This window comes from Lygodium microphyllum, chromosome 12, assembly GCF_053477565.2.
Source record: "Lygodium microphyllum isolate KBCC chromosome 12, Lygodium_microphyllum_v1.1.10, whole genome shotgun sequence".
NCBI classification, from domain to species: Eukaryota; Viridiplantae; Streptophyta; class Polypodiopsida; order Schizaeales; family Lygodiaceae; genus Lygodium; species Lygodium microphyllum.
In genome coordinates this window covers 8,556,168-8,579,378 of record NC_141146.1, presented here as the reverse complement: position 1 = coordinate 8,579,378, position 23,211 = coordinate 8,556,168, and the positions used below count along the sequence as shown (strand labels likewise).

General features: G+C 42.6%; 1 protein-coding gene across 3 annotated transcripts in view; it reads right to left on the bottom strand.

The window, feature by feature from the left end:
- Positions 1–463: 463 nt before the first annotated feature.
- The window catches only part of LOC148027430 (uncharacterized), a 61,286-nt gene continuing 38,538 nt past the window's right edge, over positions 464–23,211 (bottom strand). Inside the window, exon 3 of one of the 3 annotated variants that reach the window (XM_087689115.1) lies at positions 464–1,161. In XM_087689115.1, the coding sequence (XP_087545241.1) occupies positions 1,006–1,161 (156 nt within the window). In that variant the 3' untranslated portion in view covers positions 464–1,005. The remainder of the gene's footprint in view (positions 1,162–23,211) is intronic. The other 2 variants (XR_015692595.1, XR_015692594.1) reach the window with 2 other exon arrangements.

The following is a 23,211-nucleotide window of genomic DNA, read 5'->3' as shown; positions in this document are numbered from 1 at the left end:
CGACAAAAATCTCAGCATTTCTTACATGCACTTACCTTTTAGATCAGGTTTGCTGAACCATAGATCGAAATCTGCTAGAAATAAAGGATGAGCACAAGATCTGATAGGATATATGTATATCAGTCTCATCATTTGGAGAAAAGAACACCACATACCAAGTGTAATCTTCAACAATGTCCACTACTGAAAGATATTGTTAGATGAAACGTGGCAACTGCAAGGTTCAAGCCTATTCAGCATGATTTTAAAGAGCACAGGTAGTTGGGACTAACATACATTTCACAAATCCAACAGTAACATGGAAATCCTAAAAGTTTCTAGAGATCCAAAACAGACAGACAAAGCTTTATTAACATATCTCACAAACCCACACAAGAATCATCAGATATCCAGATGCAGAGTGTGTGTGTGTGTGTGTGTGTGCGTGAGAGAGAGAGAGAGAGAGCGCTCTTTGCATCCCAGATAAGAAAGAACAAAGAGGATACATAATCAAATGCTAGAAAGAAATGCTACACTGAGAAGTTGAGGAATAAACCACCATGTGTGTGCACATGCACACGTGCATGATCAGTGTGTGTAGCATTGGAGCTACTGTGTGCATGTACCTAACTAAAGCCTTGTCAACATATTGAGAAAAACATCACAACTGCTGCCCAAGGCTGGCTTTTCAAACACCAAATCAAATCTGGGACATCCTGAAAGGCACCTTAGAGAGCTTTAAGAGCTGCATGGTAAAAATTGTAAGCAACTCTCCCTCCGGCAACACAAATCCCTGTCCATCCTCAAACATCAATGACTGCCTTTTAGCACTGGCATCCCGACTCAACCCCTCTTTCATTCACTCAGTAACTGCACAGATGACTTCCTGTAGCATCAGCATACCTGAGAAATGGGATTCAGAGTTTCCCTGCATATATGATGTGAAGAATACATCCTACATAACGAAGTCCTGTCAATGCTGTAATGGCCAGTGACATGTACTCCAATCATGTAATCCTCAAAAGGTCATCTGCAGGCCCTATCAGTGGTGCACAAAGGAATATTATCATTTTCATGCGTCTCATGGCAAACTGCAATAAATGGTGCTGGATTCGCAATAAATGTGGGAATATTTTCCCCTGGCATCAGGACGGATACACCAGTGATCATGCATCCCTTTTCCTGCAAAGTAATTGAGAATAGATGTCAAGCAAAGCAGAAAGGTCAAATTCTCACATACACTGATCTTGTTATTTTCCAAGCCTGTCGCAACAGTTTGTGAAAATTTTTGATAGAAACTATATACATGTCACTGTTGGAAACATACGCCTGCTGTAGCTGGTAATGGATGCCTGGTTATGATATTGTTCTTTAACCAGAGTAGAACTTAAAAGTGATGAGAAATAGAAAATCAGTGTGGCTATGGCTATCATTCTTCAACACAACTGATCTACCCAAGTAGAGTGTCACGCAAGCAAAAGAACAGACAGAAAAGCCATCAAATATTCAATATCATTCTTTAACGCAACTGCCAATCAGAGTACTCACACAGAGTTGATTCCGGGTGTTAGTAGACAGAAATGCCATCAAATGATTAAAACCAGTCCCTTTTTTGATTTGTATGTGTGTGTTTGTATGAGTGTTTTTCTTTCTTTCTTTCTTTTTTTTCTTTTTTTTTTTCTGTGGGCGGGGGGGTATGAGTGTTTTTCTTTTCTTTTTTTCTTTTTGTGGGTGAGAAGGGAAAAAGGGGGGGGGGGCGGTTTGGGGGGTGTGGTGGTGTGTGCAGATGATAAAAATCAGGAAGGAGAGAGCACAAGCACTGACATGACAGAAAGAAAGAACACATGAACATGAGCTCAGAAGATACAAGCAATGGAGTCCGTACGATAAAGCACAAATTTTCAGCAAAATACCAGCAGGGTACCAGCACAATCGTGACCAGTAGCAGTGCCTCCAGTTTCCCTCTCCCCCAGGGTGCAAGATGATGCGCTAAAAGAATAAGAGGAGTGGAGTATATGCAGAAGCCTCCAAAAAGGGCATGAGACAACTAGAGGAACCCTAAAATGGACCCCCTTTTTTTGGCGTGCATGTGCAGCGGGTTTTTGTGTGGATGCAGAAACAATTGGATGCGTGAAAGAGAAAGCATGAACATTAACAGAAGGAAAGAACACATGAACGCAACTCAGAAGATACAGGCAATGGAATCCATAAGATCCATAAGATGAAGCACAAGATGTGTGGTACGATTACCAATAGGCTACCGCCCCAATGATGACAATGAACAGGGCCTCCAATCTCCCTCTCTCCAAGGATGCAAGATGATGTGATACAAGAATGAGAGTGGAGTATATATATATAGAAGCCTCAAGCTAACACACGAAACTAAAGAAAACCGAAAATGGTCCACCCACCTACCTACCTATTTTTTTGTGCACGTGTGGTGGGTTTATGTGAGAATGCCCAAATGATTGGAATTGTGAAAGAAAAAGCATGAACACTAACAGAGAGAACATGAATACAAGAACTCAAAAGATACAGGCAATGGAATCCATAAGATGAAGCGCAAGTTGTGCAGTACAACCACCAATAGGATACTGTCCCAATGATCACAATCATCAGCGCCTCCAAACTCCTCTCTCCAAAGATGCAAGATGATATGAGACAACAAGAATGAGAGGCGTAGAACATATATAAAAGCTTGAAGAGGACACCCCAGATAACTGATGAAACACTAAAATAGGCTGCCCAATTGCTCTATCAGGCACGCAACTAAAGGAGAAACACGAGGCCTAAAGCCCATAGTATATACTAAACTAACACCTCATAGAGTCATGAATTTTTAACCGAATGCTCTTTCCACACTTGAGTTGTGACACTTAAGTTGTGCACATGAGTGGTACACATGTGAGATTAAGTTGAATGTGTGTCACAATGACAGATAATCCTAACTTTGGCAAGCAAGGACTGAAACCAGCCTTCCTTTTAACAAAAGGGTGGTGCAACCCTAAAATGCATTGATTAACAGCAATTAACAGCAAGCGATAAAAGCCTGAAATAAATAATCAAAATTGAACCACATTACTATGGGCTAGATTGCCTTTATTGAGACCAGTCAAAACCTGATTGGCCCCAAAATGTTGGGGCCCATTGTGGTATTTGCTTTCACATTAATCCATAAGCTATCCTCTATAACCATTAAATTTAATTTGCCCCTCGATCTGATGCACATCCAAACACAAACTGAGTCTCTAATGACCAGTCACATCAAGCCCCAAATTGCCCCTAGATTACAAGCACAAGCTTGAACAAATTCGGCCTTGTACACTTACATATAGGTCCCAAACAACTAGTAGCATCAAACCCAAATTGCCCCTTTTTTATTGCATGCAAATCAACCCACCTATAGACCCAGAATCTCACCTATGCTACTATCCATTAACCAAACTGTTGGAGCGCACGGGTAGCGGAAGTGTGAAGATTTGCAGCAGAGGAAGTGAACGGGTGGGTGAGAGTGAGAGTAAGAGTGACGAACAAATTTGGGTGTACCAACAATGTGTTGGTACACAAAGAATAAAATGTATTTATACTTAGGGCCCATAAGGGTGCATTCACATGTACAACATAATACATGTGTAAAATACACGGAGGTGAATAAAGGACCTTTACATCCCAACAACCTCCCACTTAAAGGTCCGGAGTGAACCTTTAACCAACGCCCACTAGTCGTATGCAATGCTCATGCTGAGCCTTGCCTAGCCTTTTAGTGAGAACATCTGCAGGGTTGTCCTGTGTTTTGATCTTAGTCAATGTGATTAGACCATCCTCCAGAATTTGTCTGATAAAGTGATATCGCACATCAATATGCTTTGTGCGTGAATGATACATGGCATTTTTAGCCAGATACACAGCACTCTGGCTATCACATCCCAACACTGCAGTACTCATAGATATGTCGAGATCCTCTGCGAGTCTCCTCAACCATATAGCTTCCTTAGAAGCTTCAGTAGCTGATATGTATTCAGCTTCAGTAGTACTCAGTGCTACAATGTTCTGCAACCTGGAGAACCAAGAGACGGCCCCTCCAGCAACTGTAAAGACATACCGCTAGTGGACCTGCGAGTGTCTAAGTCACCTGCCATGTCTGCATCACAATAACCCTGCAAATTAAGTGCACCCTGCCCATAGCAAATATACTTTCTTTGTGTACCCTTTAGATATCTAAGAATACTCTTGACAACCTCCCAATGTGGTTTGCCAGGATTTGACATAAACCTGCTGACAACTCCCATTGCATGAGCAATGTCTGGACGAGTAGCCACCATAGCATACATAAGAGAGCCACAAGTTGATGCATAAGGGACTCCCTTCATAGCATTGGCTTCCATGTCATCTTTTGGGCTGTTGGCTTTACTAAGCTTAAGGTATGGAGGTAAGGGTACTCCGAGAGGCTTAGCTTCAGCCATGTTAAATCTGTCCAGTACCTTTTCAATGTACTTTTCTTGAGATAAGAACAACAATTTCTGCATTCTATCCCTACGAATCCTCATGCCCAATATATGCTCTGCATTCCCCAAATCTTTCATGGAAAAAGCTGATTTCAGCTTATCTTTGAGAGCATCCAAGCTAGTCTTTCTCTTCCCAGCTAGCAACATATCATCCACATATAAAACAAGTATGATAGGGCTGCCATCTGTATCCTTTTTCATATACAAACAACGATCTGCATGGCTGCGTGTAAACCCATGAGAGAGCATAAAAGTGTCAAACTTTTTGTACCACTGCCGTGGTGCTTGTTTCAGCCCATATAAGCTGCATTTTAGTTTACACACCAACTGCTCTTTTCCAGGAACTACAAAACCCTCGGGCTGTTTCATGTGGATCTCCTCATCAATGTCACCATGCAAAAAAGCTGTTTTCACATCCATTTGGTACAGCTCTAAATCCAATACAATAGTGAGAGCAAAAAGCACACGTAGTGTGGTCATCTTCACGACAGGTGAGAAGACCTCTTGGAAGTCAATCCCTTCCTTCTGTGCATATCCTTTGGCAACCAATCTTGCCTTGTACTTGAGTTTCCCATCAACTGTCTTTACTTTGTAAACCCATTTGTTTGGAAGAGGCTTTCTTCCTTTGGGCAACGACACAAGATCCGAAGTATCATTAGCATACAGAGATTTAATCTCTTCCTGCATAGCTAGCTCCCACTTATTGCTGAATTTGCATGACTTAGCCTCTTTATATGTCAGAGGCTCACCCTCATCAGTAAGCATCACATAATGCAAAGAGGGGTCATACCTATGTGGCTGCCTTCTTGGGCGTGTAGACCTGCGTACCCAATGATCTACACTCTCAGGAATCGGATCTACATCTGGAGGCATGTTATTTTCAGCATTTATTGGCTGCTGTAAGCCATTTTCAGCATGCTGTTCATGCTGTACAGCACCTTCATTTTCATTTCCAGCACCTGCATTTTCATAATCAGCAAGTCTATCTTGCTGTCCATGACCTCCCTGTGCTTCTATTTGCTGTCCATCATCATCTGGCTCAAAGATAACCGGCTGATCATCAGTTTCAGACTGTGGTACAGCACCATGAGGCTCATCATTTGAAGTAATAGGTGGCTGCGAATTCTGAAATTTGACCTTTTTCATGTCTTCATCAGAGGCTAAAGTACTTTTCAGCAACTTTGCCTCATTAAACACAACATTACGACTGTGAACAATTTTCTTGGACTGAGGTAGCCACACTCTATAGCCAAATTCACCCTCATCACCATAGCCCATGAAAATGCCTTTGGTGGATTTTGGGTCAAGCTTATTCCTCAGCTCATTTCTAACATGCACAAAAGCATCACAGCCAAATATTCGTAAATGGTCATATGAGGCCGGTTTGCCAGACCAAACCTCCTCAGGAATGCCATTATTCAAGGACTTGTTTAGAGAGCGGTTGCAAATGTGAACCGCGGTTTTAAGTGCCTCTCCCCAAAATTCATGAGGGAGATTAGCAGTGGACAGCATGCACCGCACTCTCTCACATAGAGTCCTATTGTATCTTTCAGCCACACCATTTGAAGAAGGGCTGTAAGGGGCTGTAAGCTCCCTCTCGATCCCATGCAGGTCATAAAAGGACTTAAATTCATTAGACATGAACTCACCCCCATTATTAGTTCTCAAGCATTTCAACTTTCTACCTGTCTGAGTGGTCACGAATGCATGAAAAGTTTTAAAAACAGCAAATACTTCACTTTTCTTTTTCAACAAATAAATCCAAATCTTCCTGGAACAATCATCAATAAAAGAGGCAAAGTATGCAGCACCACCCAACGATTTCAAAGCCATGCTACATACATCAGAATGCACCAAGTCCAATACATTTGACTTACGGGAGACACCAGAGTAAAAGGAATTTTTCATTTGCTTTCCAAACTGACAGTCATTACAAAAATCAAGTTTAGAGCCTTTTCCATCAACCCTCTTCAAAGAGGTAAGAACATCAAGTCCTTTCTGGCTCATATGGCCTAATCTCTTATGCCATAACTCCAAATGACAGCCAATTTCAGCAAAACTACAAGAAACTTGCCATTCAAAGCTTTACAGTGCAGACAATACAGAGTGCCCTTCTTGGTTCCTTTAGCAATCAGCATGGAACCCCTTTTTTAATTTCCACAAACCACCACCAAACAGTGTGGTGTAACCATGCAAGTCAAGCTGTCCAACAGATGGTAAACTCTTCTTGATGCCAGGCACATATCTGCAATCTTTCAACACAAGTTCTTGCCCATTATCCAAAAACAAGTGTATGGTGCCAATCCCATCAATGCTGCAAGCATGATTATTTCCAAGGTAAACCTTGCCATAACAGCCTGCATCAAAAGTAGCAAAACACTCCAAGCATGGAGTCACATGGAAAGAGGCACCAGAGTCTACAATCCAAGTCTGAGTGACACAATCATCAACTAACAAAAGTGCATCAATCACATCAGCCTTGGTGATCTGCATATCCTGCATGTGACATACAAGGGCATCATAATCCACTGCACATAATACATCAGCCTCTGCATCTGAGAGCTCCTCTATGGCAACACTAGAGGCCACATTGGCCTTTTCCTTGCCTTTACTTGCCTTAGATGCATCTGTCTTTTCCTCTTTCTTCTTTTTGTCTCCTCCATTCTTCTTTCTCTCTTGTTCCTTCTTGTAATACCTGCAATCAGGCTTCTTGTGGCCCTTCCGACCACACTGATAGCATGTAACATCACTCTTTTCTTTTCCTTTGCTCTTGCTCCTGCTTCTCTATCCAGCATTTGCATTTTTCTTTTCAGCCCTGCTTCTAACATTATAAGTTGAGTTGCTACCTTCTCCACTAGACTTACGTCTAATTTCTTCATTTAAGATCGAACCCCTCACACCATCATATGTGAGATTGGGGTTATTGCTGAGAGAAACAACCAAAGTCTCCCAAGAGTCAGGCAATGTCATGATCAAAAAGATCGCCCTCAACTTATCATCAAAATCCAAACTTGCATCCTTGAGCTGATTTAAAATGCCAGTAAATGCACTCAAGTGCTCAGCTACAGGCTTGGACTCATCCAGCCGCATATTTACCAACTTACGCATTAAATGCACCTGATTAACAGGTGTGGTGATCTCATAGGTAGTCTTCAACTTCTCCCATATTGCATGACCAGTGTCTAAACCCTTAATGTCTGTCAAAATGTCATCAGTGACACCCATCTTTATATAAGCCACAGCCCTTTTATTGACTTTGGCCCAACCCGCCTCAGACATTTGTGCAGGTTTATCCATTTGCAAAGCATCCTCACAATCCTTTAGGAACAGTATGCCCTGCATACGATCTTTCCAAAGATCAAAGCCCTAACCATCAAATCGCTTGATTTCCATCAAACTTTTAATGTCAGAACTGGAAGAAGTTGCAGCCATTTTTCACAAGTACAAGTGTAAAAGCATTGAACTGCAAGAGCACAAGCTAAATCAGCAAATACACCGCTGTTCTTGCATAACCAGCAATAATCCTCTGCTGTTTTGACATAAACCAGCCACTGCACAGGCAAATAATGCAGAAATTTATCAAATTCTGCAAAAATTCCAAATTTCCAGGTCCAAATGTGCACAAATGTCAGCCAAACTGACTCAGCTGAGCAAAATTACATCAATACATGAAAAGCTCCAATTTTTCTTGGTCCAATGCCAAGAAATTTTACTCGGATGAGCAAAATTCCAACAAATTTGAGAAAATCCCCAAATTAATTGAGGTCAATGCGCACAATGTCTGCAATTTCTGACACAGATGTCACTGTCAAGCATAAACAGCATCAAATCTGGGAAAAGCCCCAAATTTCCAGGTTCAAATTTGACCAAATCTGAGAACTAAGCTTGCGTGCGCGAACTCCTGTCAATGGCAAAGGGGTTGCTTGCAGTAAACCTTAGAAAAATTTTAAAAATTTCTGGAAGAAAAAATGTGTCGGATTGCAGCCGTTGACCTGCGCTGCCCGTCAGATGCCACGCAGCCTTGCGTGAGCTGTCGCCTGCTCAAAAACGTGACGAAACTGCATCGCGTGACCTATGCAGCCTGCGCCTGGTGCCACGCAGCCTGTCGCTGCAGTTTCGTGGCCTGCATTGACCTGTGCAGCCTGCGCCTGGCTGCTCGTGACCTATTCGTGACTACCTGCCTGGTCAAAAATTGACCTATCGCCTGTCTATCAGGCTGTCGCTGCACAAAACATGACTTGCAACACTGTCGCCTAACTGTCCAGCACATACACATGCCTGGAAACAGTGACGACCTGACCTGTATGAGTGACGACTTACTGATTTCTCGCGAGCAAAGGGCTAGTGATGTCTCACGCGGACTTCGAGAAGCGCAAGCACCTGAACCTCAGCTCTGATACCAGTTGTTGGAGCGCGCGAGTAGCGGAAGCGTGAAGATTTGTAGCAGAGGAAGTGAACAGGTGAGTGAGAGTGAGAATAAGAGTGACGAACAGATTTGGGTGTACCAACAATGTGTTGGTACACAAAGAATAAAATGTATTTATACTTAGGGCCCGTAAGGGTGCATTCACATGTACAACATAATACACGTGTAAAATACACGGAGGTGAATAAAGGACCTTTACATCCCAACACAAACTTGCATCAGCAACCTTCCTCGACTACAAAGGCACACATGCATGCATTCCAATGCTAGTAAGCAAACCTTAATCCTTGCAAGTTACACCCTAAGATCAACAAATCAACAACCTTAATACAATCAAATTCAAATCTGAGGCTCAAATCTCCAATTTTTTTCACCAATGGTGTATGCATCAAATCTAGATGACAGAGAAGCAAGAGAGAGAAAATTATGCATGTCCAGCATTAAACAATGGCCAGTATCAAAATTCCACATTTGCCCCTTGATTTAGGCACACTCATACACAAATTAGGTCTTCTATACTTGCATGCAAGTCACCTTGGATATAGATGAGCAATCCTTCTCAAACCTACTGTAGTTTCTCAAATTTCTCACAATTTGACTTGTTGCTTGGCTGAGATTTGATGGCACGCTTCTCAAGACAAGCTGACAATTCCTAATTTTAATAGGAATTACCTTGCTATTCCTATCAAAAGAGGATTCAGCAACAAAAGCATAGGAAAATGTTGTAATAGACTGTGTAACACCAGAAAAGAGAATCACTACAAAGAAACAAAAAGGACACTGCCCAAAGAACTCAAGTAAGAGATGCTCAGGAAATGGAATCGATATGCCATGATATGAGACAATACAAAAACTACACGAGTCACCAGCTATGTGGGCACTAGCACTGGCTCCCTCTCTCAATAGGTACCTACTATGGAGAGAGAGATAAATAACTCACACAGAAGGGGGGAGCTCAATATATAGGCATAAAAATATCAAGATGCCTCAAAGAGAACCCGATATTGATGTTGATCATACTGGCTCCTAAAAATAGAGAAAAATCATAGCAGCTCTCTATGTCTGTCAACGATGTCTCTAAAGTAGCACATGTAACCATCTTGTAACCAATACCACATTGCATACCTGACCATGGATTCCTCGCCTTTGGCCAAATTGTCGAAGTGTCCCCTCATGTGAACTCAGACTAGGAGCCAAGCCCACTCTCTGTCAAATAGCTCATCATGAACTTGAATGTCAATCCCCGGCTTCAAGATTTTAAAACTTGCAAGACTTCAAGGAAACACTTGTACAAAAGTATAGATGAGGTCAAACCATCCCACCTCACTACTCACACACTCCCTCTCTAGAACCAGAGAGTTGTGAGGGATAACCTACACTGGAACCTAAACCTCGACTTGTAGATAATGAAGATTCACTAAGAGAATCGTCACCCTTTGTCATTGTCCACTCCTTCCGCAAAGCTGCTAATGTTATCCCTTCTTGGCATAGCAATAGTAATGAGACTTCTTCTTCTTTTTCTTCTTCTTCTTCTTCTATATATCACCCACTTTGAAACTAGAACTGTTGGAGCACCAAGAGAGAGCATCCTCACCGAAACCTGGATCTCGATTTTGAATACATCAAGCCTCCCATATAACACTCATAGATGAGTAAGCAATGTTTGCATGCTAAGCATCGATATGAGAAGCCGATGAGTTGTGATGAGAGAGAGAACAAAGAAGATGAGTAAAGGAAAGGGATCTTAAGGGATAGAGATGTGCCAACAAAATAGGCTCACAACAATTTCAAGAAGTCAAGCAATAAAGAAAGCACATAGAGCAAGGATCAAAAGTAACCAAAGAGTAGTGAGAATAATACGACAACAGATACATAAGAGCCTTCTCTACAGTTGAGTAGTGTATTGCACAAAGGCTGATCAGGAAACAAGACACTTGCTGCAAAAACAGACCAAACAGGAAAGAGGAAAGCAAAATACAACCAATACAATGCAAAACACTAAGGTTGCAGCCACCAGAGATTGGAAACCAGCTTGAAAACAAACGCCGGGGCCTTGCACAGAAGCAAGAGATTGAACGAAGATGCTGAGAACAAGAACGCAGAGTTAGCAAACATTAAATGCTGCTCCACAGCAGGGGAAACTGGTCGCCTCAGCCTGTAAACACAAGATGCAGATGCAGCCCCGGAAAACACAGATGGTGAGGAGTCAGTAAGAGGTTTCCAACTCTGAAACAGTCCCAAAAATAATAAATGTTGAAGGCCCACTACAAAATGCAAGCTGAAAAGCCAAAAAAAAACAGGCTGTTTTGGCTACAGACAGGGTCATCCAAGCTGTAGACAGGTTGTACCAATCAAGGAGGTCCAATTAGTAGCAGAAAACTCAAAGCACAAATCTAAAACAGAATAAAAAAGCACCAGCACACCTCAAATGGCTGACACTACGCAGGAGCAGGCAGCCCCCAACTTGAAATCTGATACCATATCAGAAGTGGATGCAGAATGAAAGCGTAGGAAACTTTGTAATAGACTGTGTAACACAAGAAAAGAGAGGAGAAAAGAGAAACATTACAAAGAAAAGGACACTACACAAAGACCTCAAAAAGAAAGAGATGCTCACGAAATGGAATCCATATTCCAAAACTCTAGGCCATCTTGTGGGCTACATGTTGATGCCCTTTGATCCATGATATGGGCTCCCTAGGCATTTAAACTATTATTGAATGCAATTGTTCCCCCTAGTGTCCTAGGCACTAACTAACACTAGGGTTAGGGTTTATTTTACGGTTTCCTATGACGGTTAAACTGTTAGAGTTTCATTTTTTATTATTTAAAGACACTTCATGCCTCATTTGCACATAAGTGTGGCAATATTCAATGTGATCACCTTGAGCGTTGTACTCCCTCTCACTCATTAATACATTGCTTCTCATTCATGACCAAGTATCGTTGTGCATCGATTAATTCTTTCATTCTCATTCATTTTTCATTAAATTAATCACACAATTGCTCCAAGCCTAGGCCAACAATGGTATCACAACCAAGCTCCTATGAGAGTGCACAACAGAAGAAGGAACACGAACACAAAGAGAAAAGAACACAGAGAGAGTAGGAAAAAAGAGCACTAGGGGCCAAGAAATCCACAATCGTGTCCACCACTAAAAGGGATGGGGGATAGAAGGTAACCACCAGAGGAGAGGGTGGGAAAAGGGATGGTAACAAACGGAAACGGAGCTAGCAATTTGCCTCGAAGGACCATGCATAAGAGAAGGGAAATGGAGCCTAGAAAGCTCGCTCTCCTACCAACCTGTTGTGATTACAATCCCAATAGAAGAATTCTCAATAGAAACAGCCTGTTTGGTAAAGATAACCAAAGTACCAAGCCTAGTAAGGCCATAAAGTGAGAGAAAGGGAAAGCCCCAATCTGAAACATCAAGGGTATGTGAAAGGGAGCTCGAAGCACGGTCAGGGAATAAAGGCAAAGTGCCAATACACTAATAGGCACCGATACAATTTCACCAACAGTGTGATCGAACCCTCACAAGGCCATAGATCTTGCAACAAATCACTTCATGGAATCATATGACTAGAAGCTCCACTATCGACTAGCCAAGGCTTCTCAGAAGACGAGGCAACCACAGAAGAAGACTCCAAGTCAATAATATGAAAGAACACACACTCATGGGTAACCATCGGAGTAGAGGTCGAAGGCTTGAATAGTTTAGCTCCATCCTTTGGTCCAGATGGAGGTGAGGATACTTCTTCCAACATCTCTCCTCTAGATGCATCCCCTCCCCACATTATGGACATTTAGGCTTCTTCAAATCAAAGTCAAAGCTTGAAGAAATCTCCTGTCATTTAGCCTTGGACTTCCCTTTCTTATTATTCCCCTCTCCCGAACCTGCAACAAAAGCTTTGATAAAGATGGATCCACTGGCAACCTCTTTGACGTGCTCGTCATGCTCTAAAACAAGCGGGGCAAGCTTCTCCCATAGAAGCTTCTCACAAGTCCTCGACGTAAGAAGGTTGGTGTAGAAGACATCAAATCGAGGAGATGACAACTCAATCAAACGAATCATAGTCATATCCTCTAAGGAGATCATTCTGCCAAGGGACATCCCTCATATCCTTCAACCTCTTAATATGATCCTTCATGAAAGGAGAATCATCAACCTCGTGCATCTGTAATTTCTTCTTAAGAATAATCCTGTGTGCATCCGTAATTTCTTCTCAAGAACAATCCTGTGGAAAAATGTACCATTGATAACACATGGAGGCCAATGAAACACACCTTTTATAAGGCATAGAGAGAACAAGGAGGAGAGTATTCCCAAACAAACGAGCTAGGTGACCTCTGTGCTTCACGATCCACGCAATAGTCTTCGCAATAATCTCACTACCATTTGGAGGACTGTGGAAAAGGCTCCTCATCTATATCATCAAAGCCATGAAACTGGTTGAAAGACATCTTCAAAATCCTACAAAACACCCACAAGAAATTTGTATCTTGGCGGTAAACAGCCCCAAAACAAGAAGAAGCGGCTAGAGGATCACAAGGAAGTCGACGTAAAGGGTCCGCCTGTAGAGAAAGGTTAGGCATGGAGATCGAGACAAACAGTCGTTACGCGCAGTGAGAGAGACAGAGAGAGTGCGAGAGAGCAGAGTAGAGAGTGAACATGTTTTTCGGTACAATGACGAGTATACCACTTTAGGTTTTTAGATAGATATATGTATGAAAGCACAATGTGCTAAGGGTGTGTTCACACCCGTGCACATATAAAAGGCATGATGGCCCTTTATTCCCAACAACCTCCCACCTAAAGGCAATGTGCCTTGAGAGGAGAAAAGAATCAGCTAAGTCTAGGTATGTACAAAGCTGAAATAGATATATCTATCCAACTCCCATCACCTGTCGGCAATGAGCAAACCGCTCTGCTGGAAGACCCTTCGTGAGAAGGTCTACAGGACTATCATCTATATGCACTTTGACAAGCTCAATGCTCTTGCTGTCAACTACATCTCTAATGAAGTGGTATGTGCTTTGTCTTTGCATGAAAGACAGGATTCCGTGCTAGCATGATAGCACTCTGACTATCACAGTGGAGAACAGGTGACTCTGTGATGCCAAGCTCTCCTACCAGACGTGAAAGCCATTAAGCCTCTTTGCATGCCTCAGTGGCAGCTACATACTCTACCTCTGTAGTAGACAATGAAACACACTTTTATAGCCTGGAGATCCAAGAGACTACTCCTCCTATAAAAGTAAACACATACCCAGAAGTGGACTTCCCACAGTCCGCATAACCAGCATAGTCTGCATCCGTAAAGCCAACAACAGATGCCTTCTCCTTTCCAAAGCAGATGCACAACTCCTTTGTGCCTTTGAGATATCTCATAATACCTTTCACTGCAACCCAATGCTTCTTGCTAGGGGTTGCCATGTATTTGCTAACCACTCCCATTGCAAAAGCAATGTCAGGACGTATAGCAACCATGGCATACATCAAACTGTCAACAGCTGAAGCATATGGTATCTTGGCCATTTCAGCCTTCTCATCATCAGATGTAGGGCTGGCCTCTGCACTGAGTTTCACATATGGAGGCAATGGAACCCCAATTGTTTTCCCCCCCCTCCATATTGAAACGTTGCAAAACTTTGGAGATATACTCCTATTGAGATAGATAGAGTAAGCCTTTAGATCTATCTCTGAGTATTCGCATGCCAAGAATGTGATTTTGCATCACCCAAATCCTTCATGTCAAAGCTGCCATGAAGACTTTGCTTCAATGAATCCAAGGAATGAGTATTCTTGCCAACAATCAGCATGTCATCAACATACAAAACCAAGATAATCAGGCTACCATCTGCTGCCTTTTTGGTGTACAAGCAGTGATCCACTTGACTTCTATGAAAGCCTTGGGACTGCATGAATGTATCAAACTTATGATACAATTCTCTTGGTGCTTGTTTCAGCCCATACAAACACATTTTGAGTTTACATACCATTTTTTCTTTCCCTTGTTCAACAAACCCTTCAGGCTACTGCATATACATGTCTTCATATAGATCACCATGTAAAAACGCAGTCTTTACATCCATTTGTATGAGTTTCATATCTTCAACTCCAACCAAGCCCAAAATGGTTCTCAATGTAATCATCTTGACTACATGAGAGAAAATCTCATCAAAGTCAATTCCATGCTCTGCTTGTACCCCTTTGCAACCAATCTTGCTTTGTACTTGGGTGAGGAACCAGAAGTGACCTTCATCTTGTAAACCCATTCGCATGGAAGGGTTTTCTACCCTTTAGGCAGCTGCACCAGTCCCAAGTGCCATTTTTTTCAAGAGATTCCATCTCTGACACCATGGCTTTATACCATTTCTTGCTGTCCTGTATGTCCATTGCTTCCTTGAAGCAAGACGGTTCACCACAATTTGTCAACATGACATACTCAGCCACATTAATTGCACCACGAACAAACCTGTTAGGTTGCCTAGTAGCCCTAGACGATCTCCTAACCCAACGGTCATTGTTTGCTGGCTGTTCCTGCAAATTTCCATTTTCAACATGCTGTCCTGGCATTTCAGCTTGCAAATCAGCATTAACAGCTTGCTATCCTGGCTGTTCATGCACATGTAATGGCTCATTTTCATGGGCAATAGCTGGCTGATCATTTCCAGCATCATTTCCTGCATTCACAGGTTCATTTACAGCAGGTATTTGCTGCTGTACAATGAGCACATTTTGCTGTCCAAAATGTATTTCTTCCCGGAATACAACCCTACAGACTTTCTCAGTCTTTTCGGGCTGTTTGTGCGTGCGATCATCCCGAAAGATAACGTCATTGCTGCGTACTACTTTCCTTTTCTCGGGATCCCACAATTTATACCCCATTTCACCCTCGTCACCATATCCTAGGAAAATGAATTTACAGGACTTTGGCTCAAGTTTGCTGCGTTTTTCTTTACGAATGTGCACAAAAACCTCACAACCAAACACTTTCAAATGAGCATATGAAGGTGGCTTGCCCGACCACGCTTCTTGGGAAAAAAAACCCCCCCCCAAAAAAAAAAACCTGTTTGGTGACCGATTAATCAAGTGAACGGTTGTCATAACAATCTCTGTCCAAAAACCATGGGGTAATGCAACATGAGACAGCATCATACGGACCTTATCCTGTATGGTCCGATTCATACGCTCTGCAACTCCATTTTGGGGTGGATTATGAGGGGCAGTGAGCTCCCTCTTTATCCCTTTGCTGTCACAAAATACCTGAAAGGCCTTAGACACATATTTCCCACCATTGTCAGAGCGAAGACACTTAAGTGTCTTATCTGTCTAATTTTCAGCAAATGCCAAGAATTTTTTAAACTTGTCAAGCACTTCATCCTTGCTACGAATAGAGTAAACCCATACTTTCTGTGTAGCATCATCGACAAAGGTGACAAAATATTTCTTTCCCCCTAAAGATTATCCTGGCATTTGGCATACATCCGAATGTACTAACTCTAGAGGAGAAGATTTCAAAGAAAAAGACTTTTTGTGAGACGTCTGTGCATGTTTGCCATAAATGCAATGATCACAATGCTCAAAATCAGCATAACGAAGACAAGGCAAATAACCCAATCGAGAAAGCACTTTCATTCCTATTTGACTCATGTCCCAACTGGCCATACCACAAAGAAACGCTTGGCTGCTTGGTCACGGCAACAACATGGTCACGCACACTAGATACATGAAGTGGATACAAAGTATCACTCTTGCAACCTTTGGCAATAACCATCATCATCTAGCTGCCCTGTGCTAATCAAGCTCTTCTTGAGCTAAGGTACATGCCATACATGCTGAAGTGTAAAGACAGAGTCATGCTGAAACTGTAGCTACACACTGCCAATACCTGCAATCTCAAATGCATAGTTGTCCCCAAGATGGACAACACCATGTCAACCCCCTGTATAGGCGGAAAACCACTCACGATGAGGGGTGACATGAAAGGAAGCATCTGAATCAAGAATCCCGGTATGCATGTCATCATCTGTATCTACAAGCAAAGCATGTATACCAAAGTATGAAGAGACAAAGAGTACATCACTCCCACTATCACTATCATGAGTGACTACATTCACCTCTTCAATTTTTACACTTCTCTTCTTAGGTTGACTGTCCTTCTTCTCTTCCTTGCTATCATCTGTCTTCTTGCCTTTTCCTTTCTCTTTCTTCCATTTGTAGCAGTCACGTTTAAAGTGACCCTTCTTTCCACAATGATGGCATTCAACATCTTTGCCACGTGATTTACTGCATCCCTTGCTATTATAATTGCCCTTTTGCTGTGATCTGCCCTAGTATACAAAGCACTGGAAGACTTACTGGATGCATTGTTCTACCGATTCATCTCTTCCATAACTAGAGCACTCTCTACATCAGCATACAAAAGGATTACATTAGAATTGCTCATAGTAGTCCTAAATGTATTCCAACTCTCTGGTAGAGTGCAAAGCAAGAAAGTAGCCTTAAATTCCTCATCAATCATGAACTTCAAGGCAACCAACTGGCTGAAAATGGAGGTAAACTCACTCAAGTGAGTAGACATTGCTGTACCTTCTTTCATACACAAATCCATAAGCTTTTTCAGCGAATACACTTTGCTTGCAGCACTCTTCTGTGCATACAGTTCTTCCAATCTAGTCCATATAGCATATGCAAAATCCAAATATTCAATGTTGAACAGCAAGGCATCAAAAATTGATAGCTCTATGGTTGAGCATGCAAGCTCATTCAACTCATCCCAATCATCCTGATCCATGTCTGCGGGCTTTGCCCCTTTGGTTTTGTTCGGCTTTGCCTGCTTCTTTTGTAACAAGATATTGTAGCATTGCTTTTGCCAAGCTGCAAAATTGTGTGCGCCTTCAAGCTTCTTTATGTGCATCAAATTACTGCTGTCATTGCTGCCAGCCATGATTTTCAGCCCAAATGTGACCAAAAAACCAGTAAATGCAGGCCCAAACTGTCATCCAAGTGACCAAGGTACAAACAAGTACCAATCAGCAATAAATGACCACGCAAAAGTATAGATTTCAGATCTGTAATTAAATTTTCAGAAGCGCCAAACCAAGTGCTACAGCATTATCCAACTGATTACAGCTGTTGCAAGGACATGTGCATCACAGTACATGAGAAATCCCAAAATTTAAGCTGCAATTTCTGTTATACAGGTACCCACGAGCATAAAATTTGACACGAACGGTCAAAAGCCCCAAAATTTTGTGCTCAAAGCATCAAACACACATCTGCATTTCCTCTGTCATGCATAGGACAGTCCAATTTTTCCAAAATAGAACAATTTCAGCAAAACCCCCAAATTTCACCAAGTGTTGATGTCCAAATTGCGTGGAATTCAACCTGCATGTACATAAAATGACCAAATGCTGCACAAATTTTGCCCAAATCGCAAAAGCCCCAAATTGCACGGGGTCCAATGTGCCTCAATATCAAGAAATTGGGTTAATTTCAGCCCAATTTGTGCATGTACATGAAAAGCCCCAAATGTCGGGGACAAAATGTCACAAATTCCTGCAATTTCTGAGACAAATTTGCTTGTCCTGCATCAAATTTCCCAAATCTAGGAAAAGCCCCAAATTTCTGGGCCAAATGTTGAGAAATTTCACTCAAATGAGCAAAATTTCAACAATTTTGGGAAAATCCCCAAATTCAAATGTGCACAATGTACGCGCAAAACCCTGTCAGTGGGTATAAGCAATTTTTTTTTAATGAATTTTTTTTAAAAGTTCTGACAGGTCCGTTGACCCACCAGGCATTGACGTGAGCCTGGAAACCCACCGGCTGGTCGCGCTCGTCAGCGCCCGCTGCAATCGTGTCGCCTGTCCGTCACGGGCTGGTCGCAGCTCATCAACGCCCACTCGCTTCTCCCCTCCGGTCTGCTACAGTCGTAACCACGCCTGCTCCCTATTTTGGTCACTGCACGCTGGTCTTCTTCGTGAGCCCCACTGCTACTTGTCGCGCCTGCTGCCTATCATCCGCTGGACCACACTGGTCAATCGTCACTTGCAATCGTTATTAGCTACTGCACCAATCGACTTTCTCTCCAGCACACGGGCCTACTTGCGACTCTCCTGCTCGCCTTTGAGCTGTCTCTTGCCAACTCTGGTCTTCTACCTCAGCCTGATGACCGTCTGCAGCACCTTACGCTCTGATACCAATTTGTAGGGAAAGGTTAGGCACGGAGATCGAGGCAGACAGTCGTTATGCGCAGTGAAAGAGACAGAGTGCGAGAGAGCAAAGTAGAGAGTGAACACGTTTTTCGGTACAATGATGAGTGTACCACTTTAGGTTTTTAGATAGATATATGTATGAAAGTACAATGTGCTAAGGGTTTTTAGATAGATATATGTATGAAAGTACCACTTTAGGTTTTTAGATAGATATATGTATGAAAGTACAATGTGCTAAGGATATGTTCACACCCGTGCACATATAAAAGGCACGATGGCCCTTTATCCCCAACACTGCTCGGGGAAGAAATATTGTCACCTGCACAAAGCAACTGTCATTTTCAAGAAGAAAGGTGTGTTTTCAGCAAAACACTGTTGTGGCAAGGCCACTTAGCAATCTAGGGTGGTCTCCTCCACAAGAAATCAGAGCTCTCTCTCTCTCTCTCTCTCTCTCTCTCTCTCTCTCTCTCTCTCTCTCTCTCTCTCTGTGGATCTGAACACTGATACCATGTGAGTGTGCAAAACGGAAGAAGGAACACCAACACAGAGACAAAGGAACAAAGAGAGGCTACAAGGAAAGAAGAAAGAAATCTACACTGAACAAGGAAAGAATACTGAATATATGAGGACTGATCAATCCTTGGATGCACCCCACAGCATTAGTGGGGGTATCGGATCAAGCTGATGATGATAGTAGCACCAAAGACGGAGGAGGATGACAAATTCTGAGCGTGCATCTACAAAGGAAGGAGGAAGATGTGGAAGGAGCATATCCTATATATAGCCAACTAACCCCAAATCTCATCTACAATAGGTGGTGATTTACGATCATACATCACTATTTTGGCCATTGTCTACACCATTCAGCCCCATGTATCACCCACAGCTCAAAACTGCCGTGCCTTTTCTAGCAGACATGGCAGCCTAGAGCATCACCACATCTGCAATTGCCACAATACTCCGCCTAGACCTACAGATTGTTGTGCTACCCTCGCTGCAAATTAGACCGGTCCACAACATCCTCGCTAGTCCAATTGCTAGGTCTCCTCACCTCATCATGTAGCTGATTGTCCCCTACCTCCTGTTGATCAGTTGACAAGCTCCCCACACTGAACACCACTACCGTCTAAAGCTACGCCAAGCGTCATTGCCTACTAACCGACACACATTTGATCACCGCATTCAACCCACCACTGACGTCACGTTTGCACCCTTTCCACCATGCTAGACTCACCTTGCCACACATTCGATGTTTTCCACATCACAAATATCAGCCAACTACCTACCTGTCATCTGCCGGCGTGCTTCTTGAGACTGCCAAGTCAACACCCCACTTTTTGCCATGTTTCAATTTGGCTGACATATCAATTTTAATCCAAGCTTATACAAAGGTACATTAATCATTATTCTCTTACATCAGAGAAGCCCTATTCAGGCTGATTGCCCTTCCTAAGCTCAATCTAGCACAAATTTGGGGCTTTCCTTAAATTTCACTCAATGTTTGTCCAATCTATACAAAATTTGAGGTTTTCCATCAATTTTTCCAAATTTTTCGCCAAGATTGAAGAATTTTGTCATTCATCACCGACAAATTTAGAGCTTTTCACTAAATTGATCACTGAAAATTTTAAGGCTTGTCAAGAATTCAGCATTCTTCTCATCAACATTAAGGTCCAATTCATCAACAAGCATGACATTCTGCAAATTTCACAAAATTGCCAAATTCCTCTTCAACTTTCCAACAAATTTTGGGGCTTTTCATCATTTGAGCTCAATTTCAACTGAATTTCTTCAAAAAATTTGCAACTTTGGTAAAATTCATCAAATTTCATCAATATCAAGGCTCAATTCACCTTGTGGCATGGCATTAGACATTAATTTATTAAAAAGATTTATTCAATTCCTTCAATTTCTCTTCACTTTTTAGGTCAAATTTGGAGCTTTTGCCCAATTCCACCACCGAGGCGGCCAGAATTTGGAGCTTTTGTCTCAATTCATTTTCTTGGCCCTCAACATGCTCCAAAATCATATTATTTCGCTGCTGGCCTTGTATTTTCTGGACATTGAATATATATTTTATTATTTCGACGTATTATTGGGTGAATTTTCAGTATATCCTACTACTGTCTGCATTATTGTAGCACCTTCAGCCATTAATCTCTAATTTCAGCATATCATTGATTACGTCTTGATCCAATAATATTTTATTTTTAAAATGTTTATTTTCTACATATTTTTCTCTACTCAACAAGAAAACAACAAGAAAAAATTATTGTTCTTCATATTATTCGACTTCATTGAGGCAAGCAAAATCTCATTTATTCAATGGCTTACTATTATTCAAGCATTTATTCTCTCTCTTCACTTGGGAATTATTATTTTATTGCTAATCATCACTCATGACCAGTAATAATAATAATGATTTATTGGGAATGCTTGGCGCCGACAATGACACCAATTATCCAATGTGGGCTTACATGATGCGACACGTTCTAGTCATGAGAATCTATGGTATATTGCGAATGGCACCGAGAAAAGTTTGGCTTATTTAACACCGGCACCGCCTCCTACCTCCACATTGCGAGGTGGCTCTCATGATGCTGATTTCTATTTTTGTTTTTTGAACCAGGTACCTAATCAGGCTCAAAGGCAGAACCCTGTGTCACTAGCTTATGATTTCGCTACTTCCTTCAGGACCAAGGTCCTTGGAAGACTCCTCCCAAGGGGGGGAGCGTGGGTAGGCACCTAGCACCCCAGTTCAAGGGTCCAAGTAGTGTTGGACTCTCACCAACTAAAACCACCGATCCCAGCGGGTTCCCTTAAAGGGATGCCATACCCCAAGGTCGGGCGTCGGCTCGAAGGTGGTGTCCCGTCACACTCAAGCAAACACTGCCCCCCGACAACATTCGCTTGCTTGAGCGAGGCGGTGCCATCATTGGTACGAGTACGAGCTTGCACACAAGTTCGCAAAGGGAGGATATCGTCATCTCCCTACCCGCAGTGGGTAGGGATCATGCATATAATGCTCCCAAGTACCTCGGCATCGCCTCGCCGAGAAATGCTGCCACGAGGCGATGCCCCGCGACCACATTCCTGGAGTGCGGACGAGTGCTCACCCATTTGGGTAAACACACCCCGCCAACATCTCCACCAAGGAGTAGCGTAGCTTCATCCTCTAAGGAACACCCTCGGGACAAAAGGTCACGAGTTTCGCTTATAATATCCGAAATGTGTCTGTCACGTTCATCGGCCAAAGCAAGATAGGAGACCAAGATGTGTGCATAAGAGGTTCCTGCTTCATGGGAGCTGCACAAGGGACAAGTTTGTTGCCAAGAGTGACAATAGCTATCTACCATCTTCACATCGCCAACTTGTGCTAAGCACAAAAACCGTTCCTCTGAAGCCTTGACATTCTCCGATAGGTTTGTGCGAAAGAGGTAGTTCCTTCAGCATTCAAACTTGTTCTCATTATAGGAGAGTCTCACACACTCGTGTTGTCATTCCCATTTCCAAACATGGTATCTTACAGTGAGTAGAGGTGCTTCAGAGACATACTTTTCCAACCAACGCACGGTCTTGGAAGACCAAGTCCATTTGTGGACTTTCTTAGTACATGACGGTGGTTTCGAAAGCTCTCGAATCCACGTTCTGACCCTAGGTACTTTTCAAAAGCACATGCACGTTGCCCGCCGCAAAACACTGGAATGGGGGGGATATTGAATTCCTTATGCAGGGTAGCTGTACCGACTACTCTCGACTTGGCCTCCTTGCCTAGGATCCACTTCATCCCCATGATCGCCATTGTCTCTAACGGCTCAGGGAGTGTCTGACGATGTCCTCCCATAATCTCGGCTTCGTACGTAAGGACTAGAAGCACGCATACCTTAAAGACAATGAGTCTAGACCACATGGGGGTTTTGCAAGCTACGTTGTTTGCAAGCTGCGTGCTTGCGGAGTGGAAGGGTGTTGTATACGATTCATAGAGGGACTATACCAAGCTTCTAAGATAAGGGTGAGGGTGGGAGACCTATCCGAAGCCATATCAGTGAAGCGAGGCGTATGCCAAGGATGCC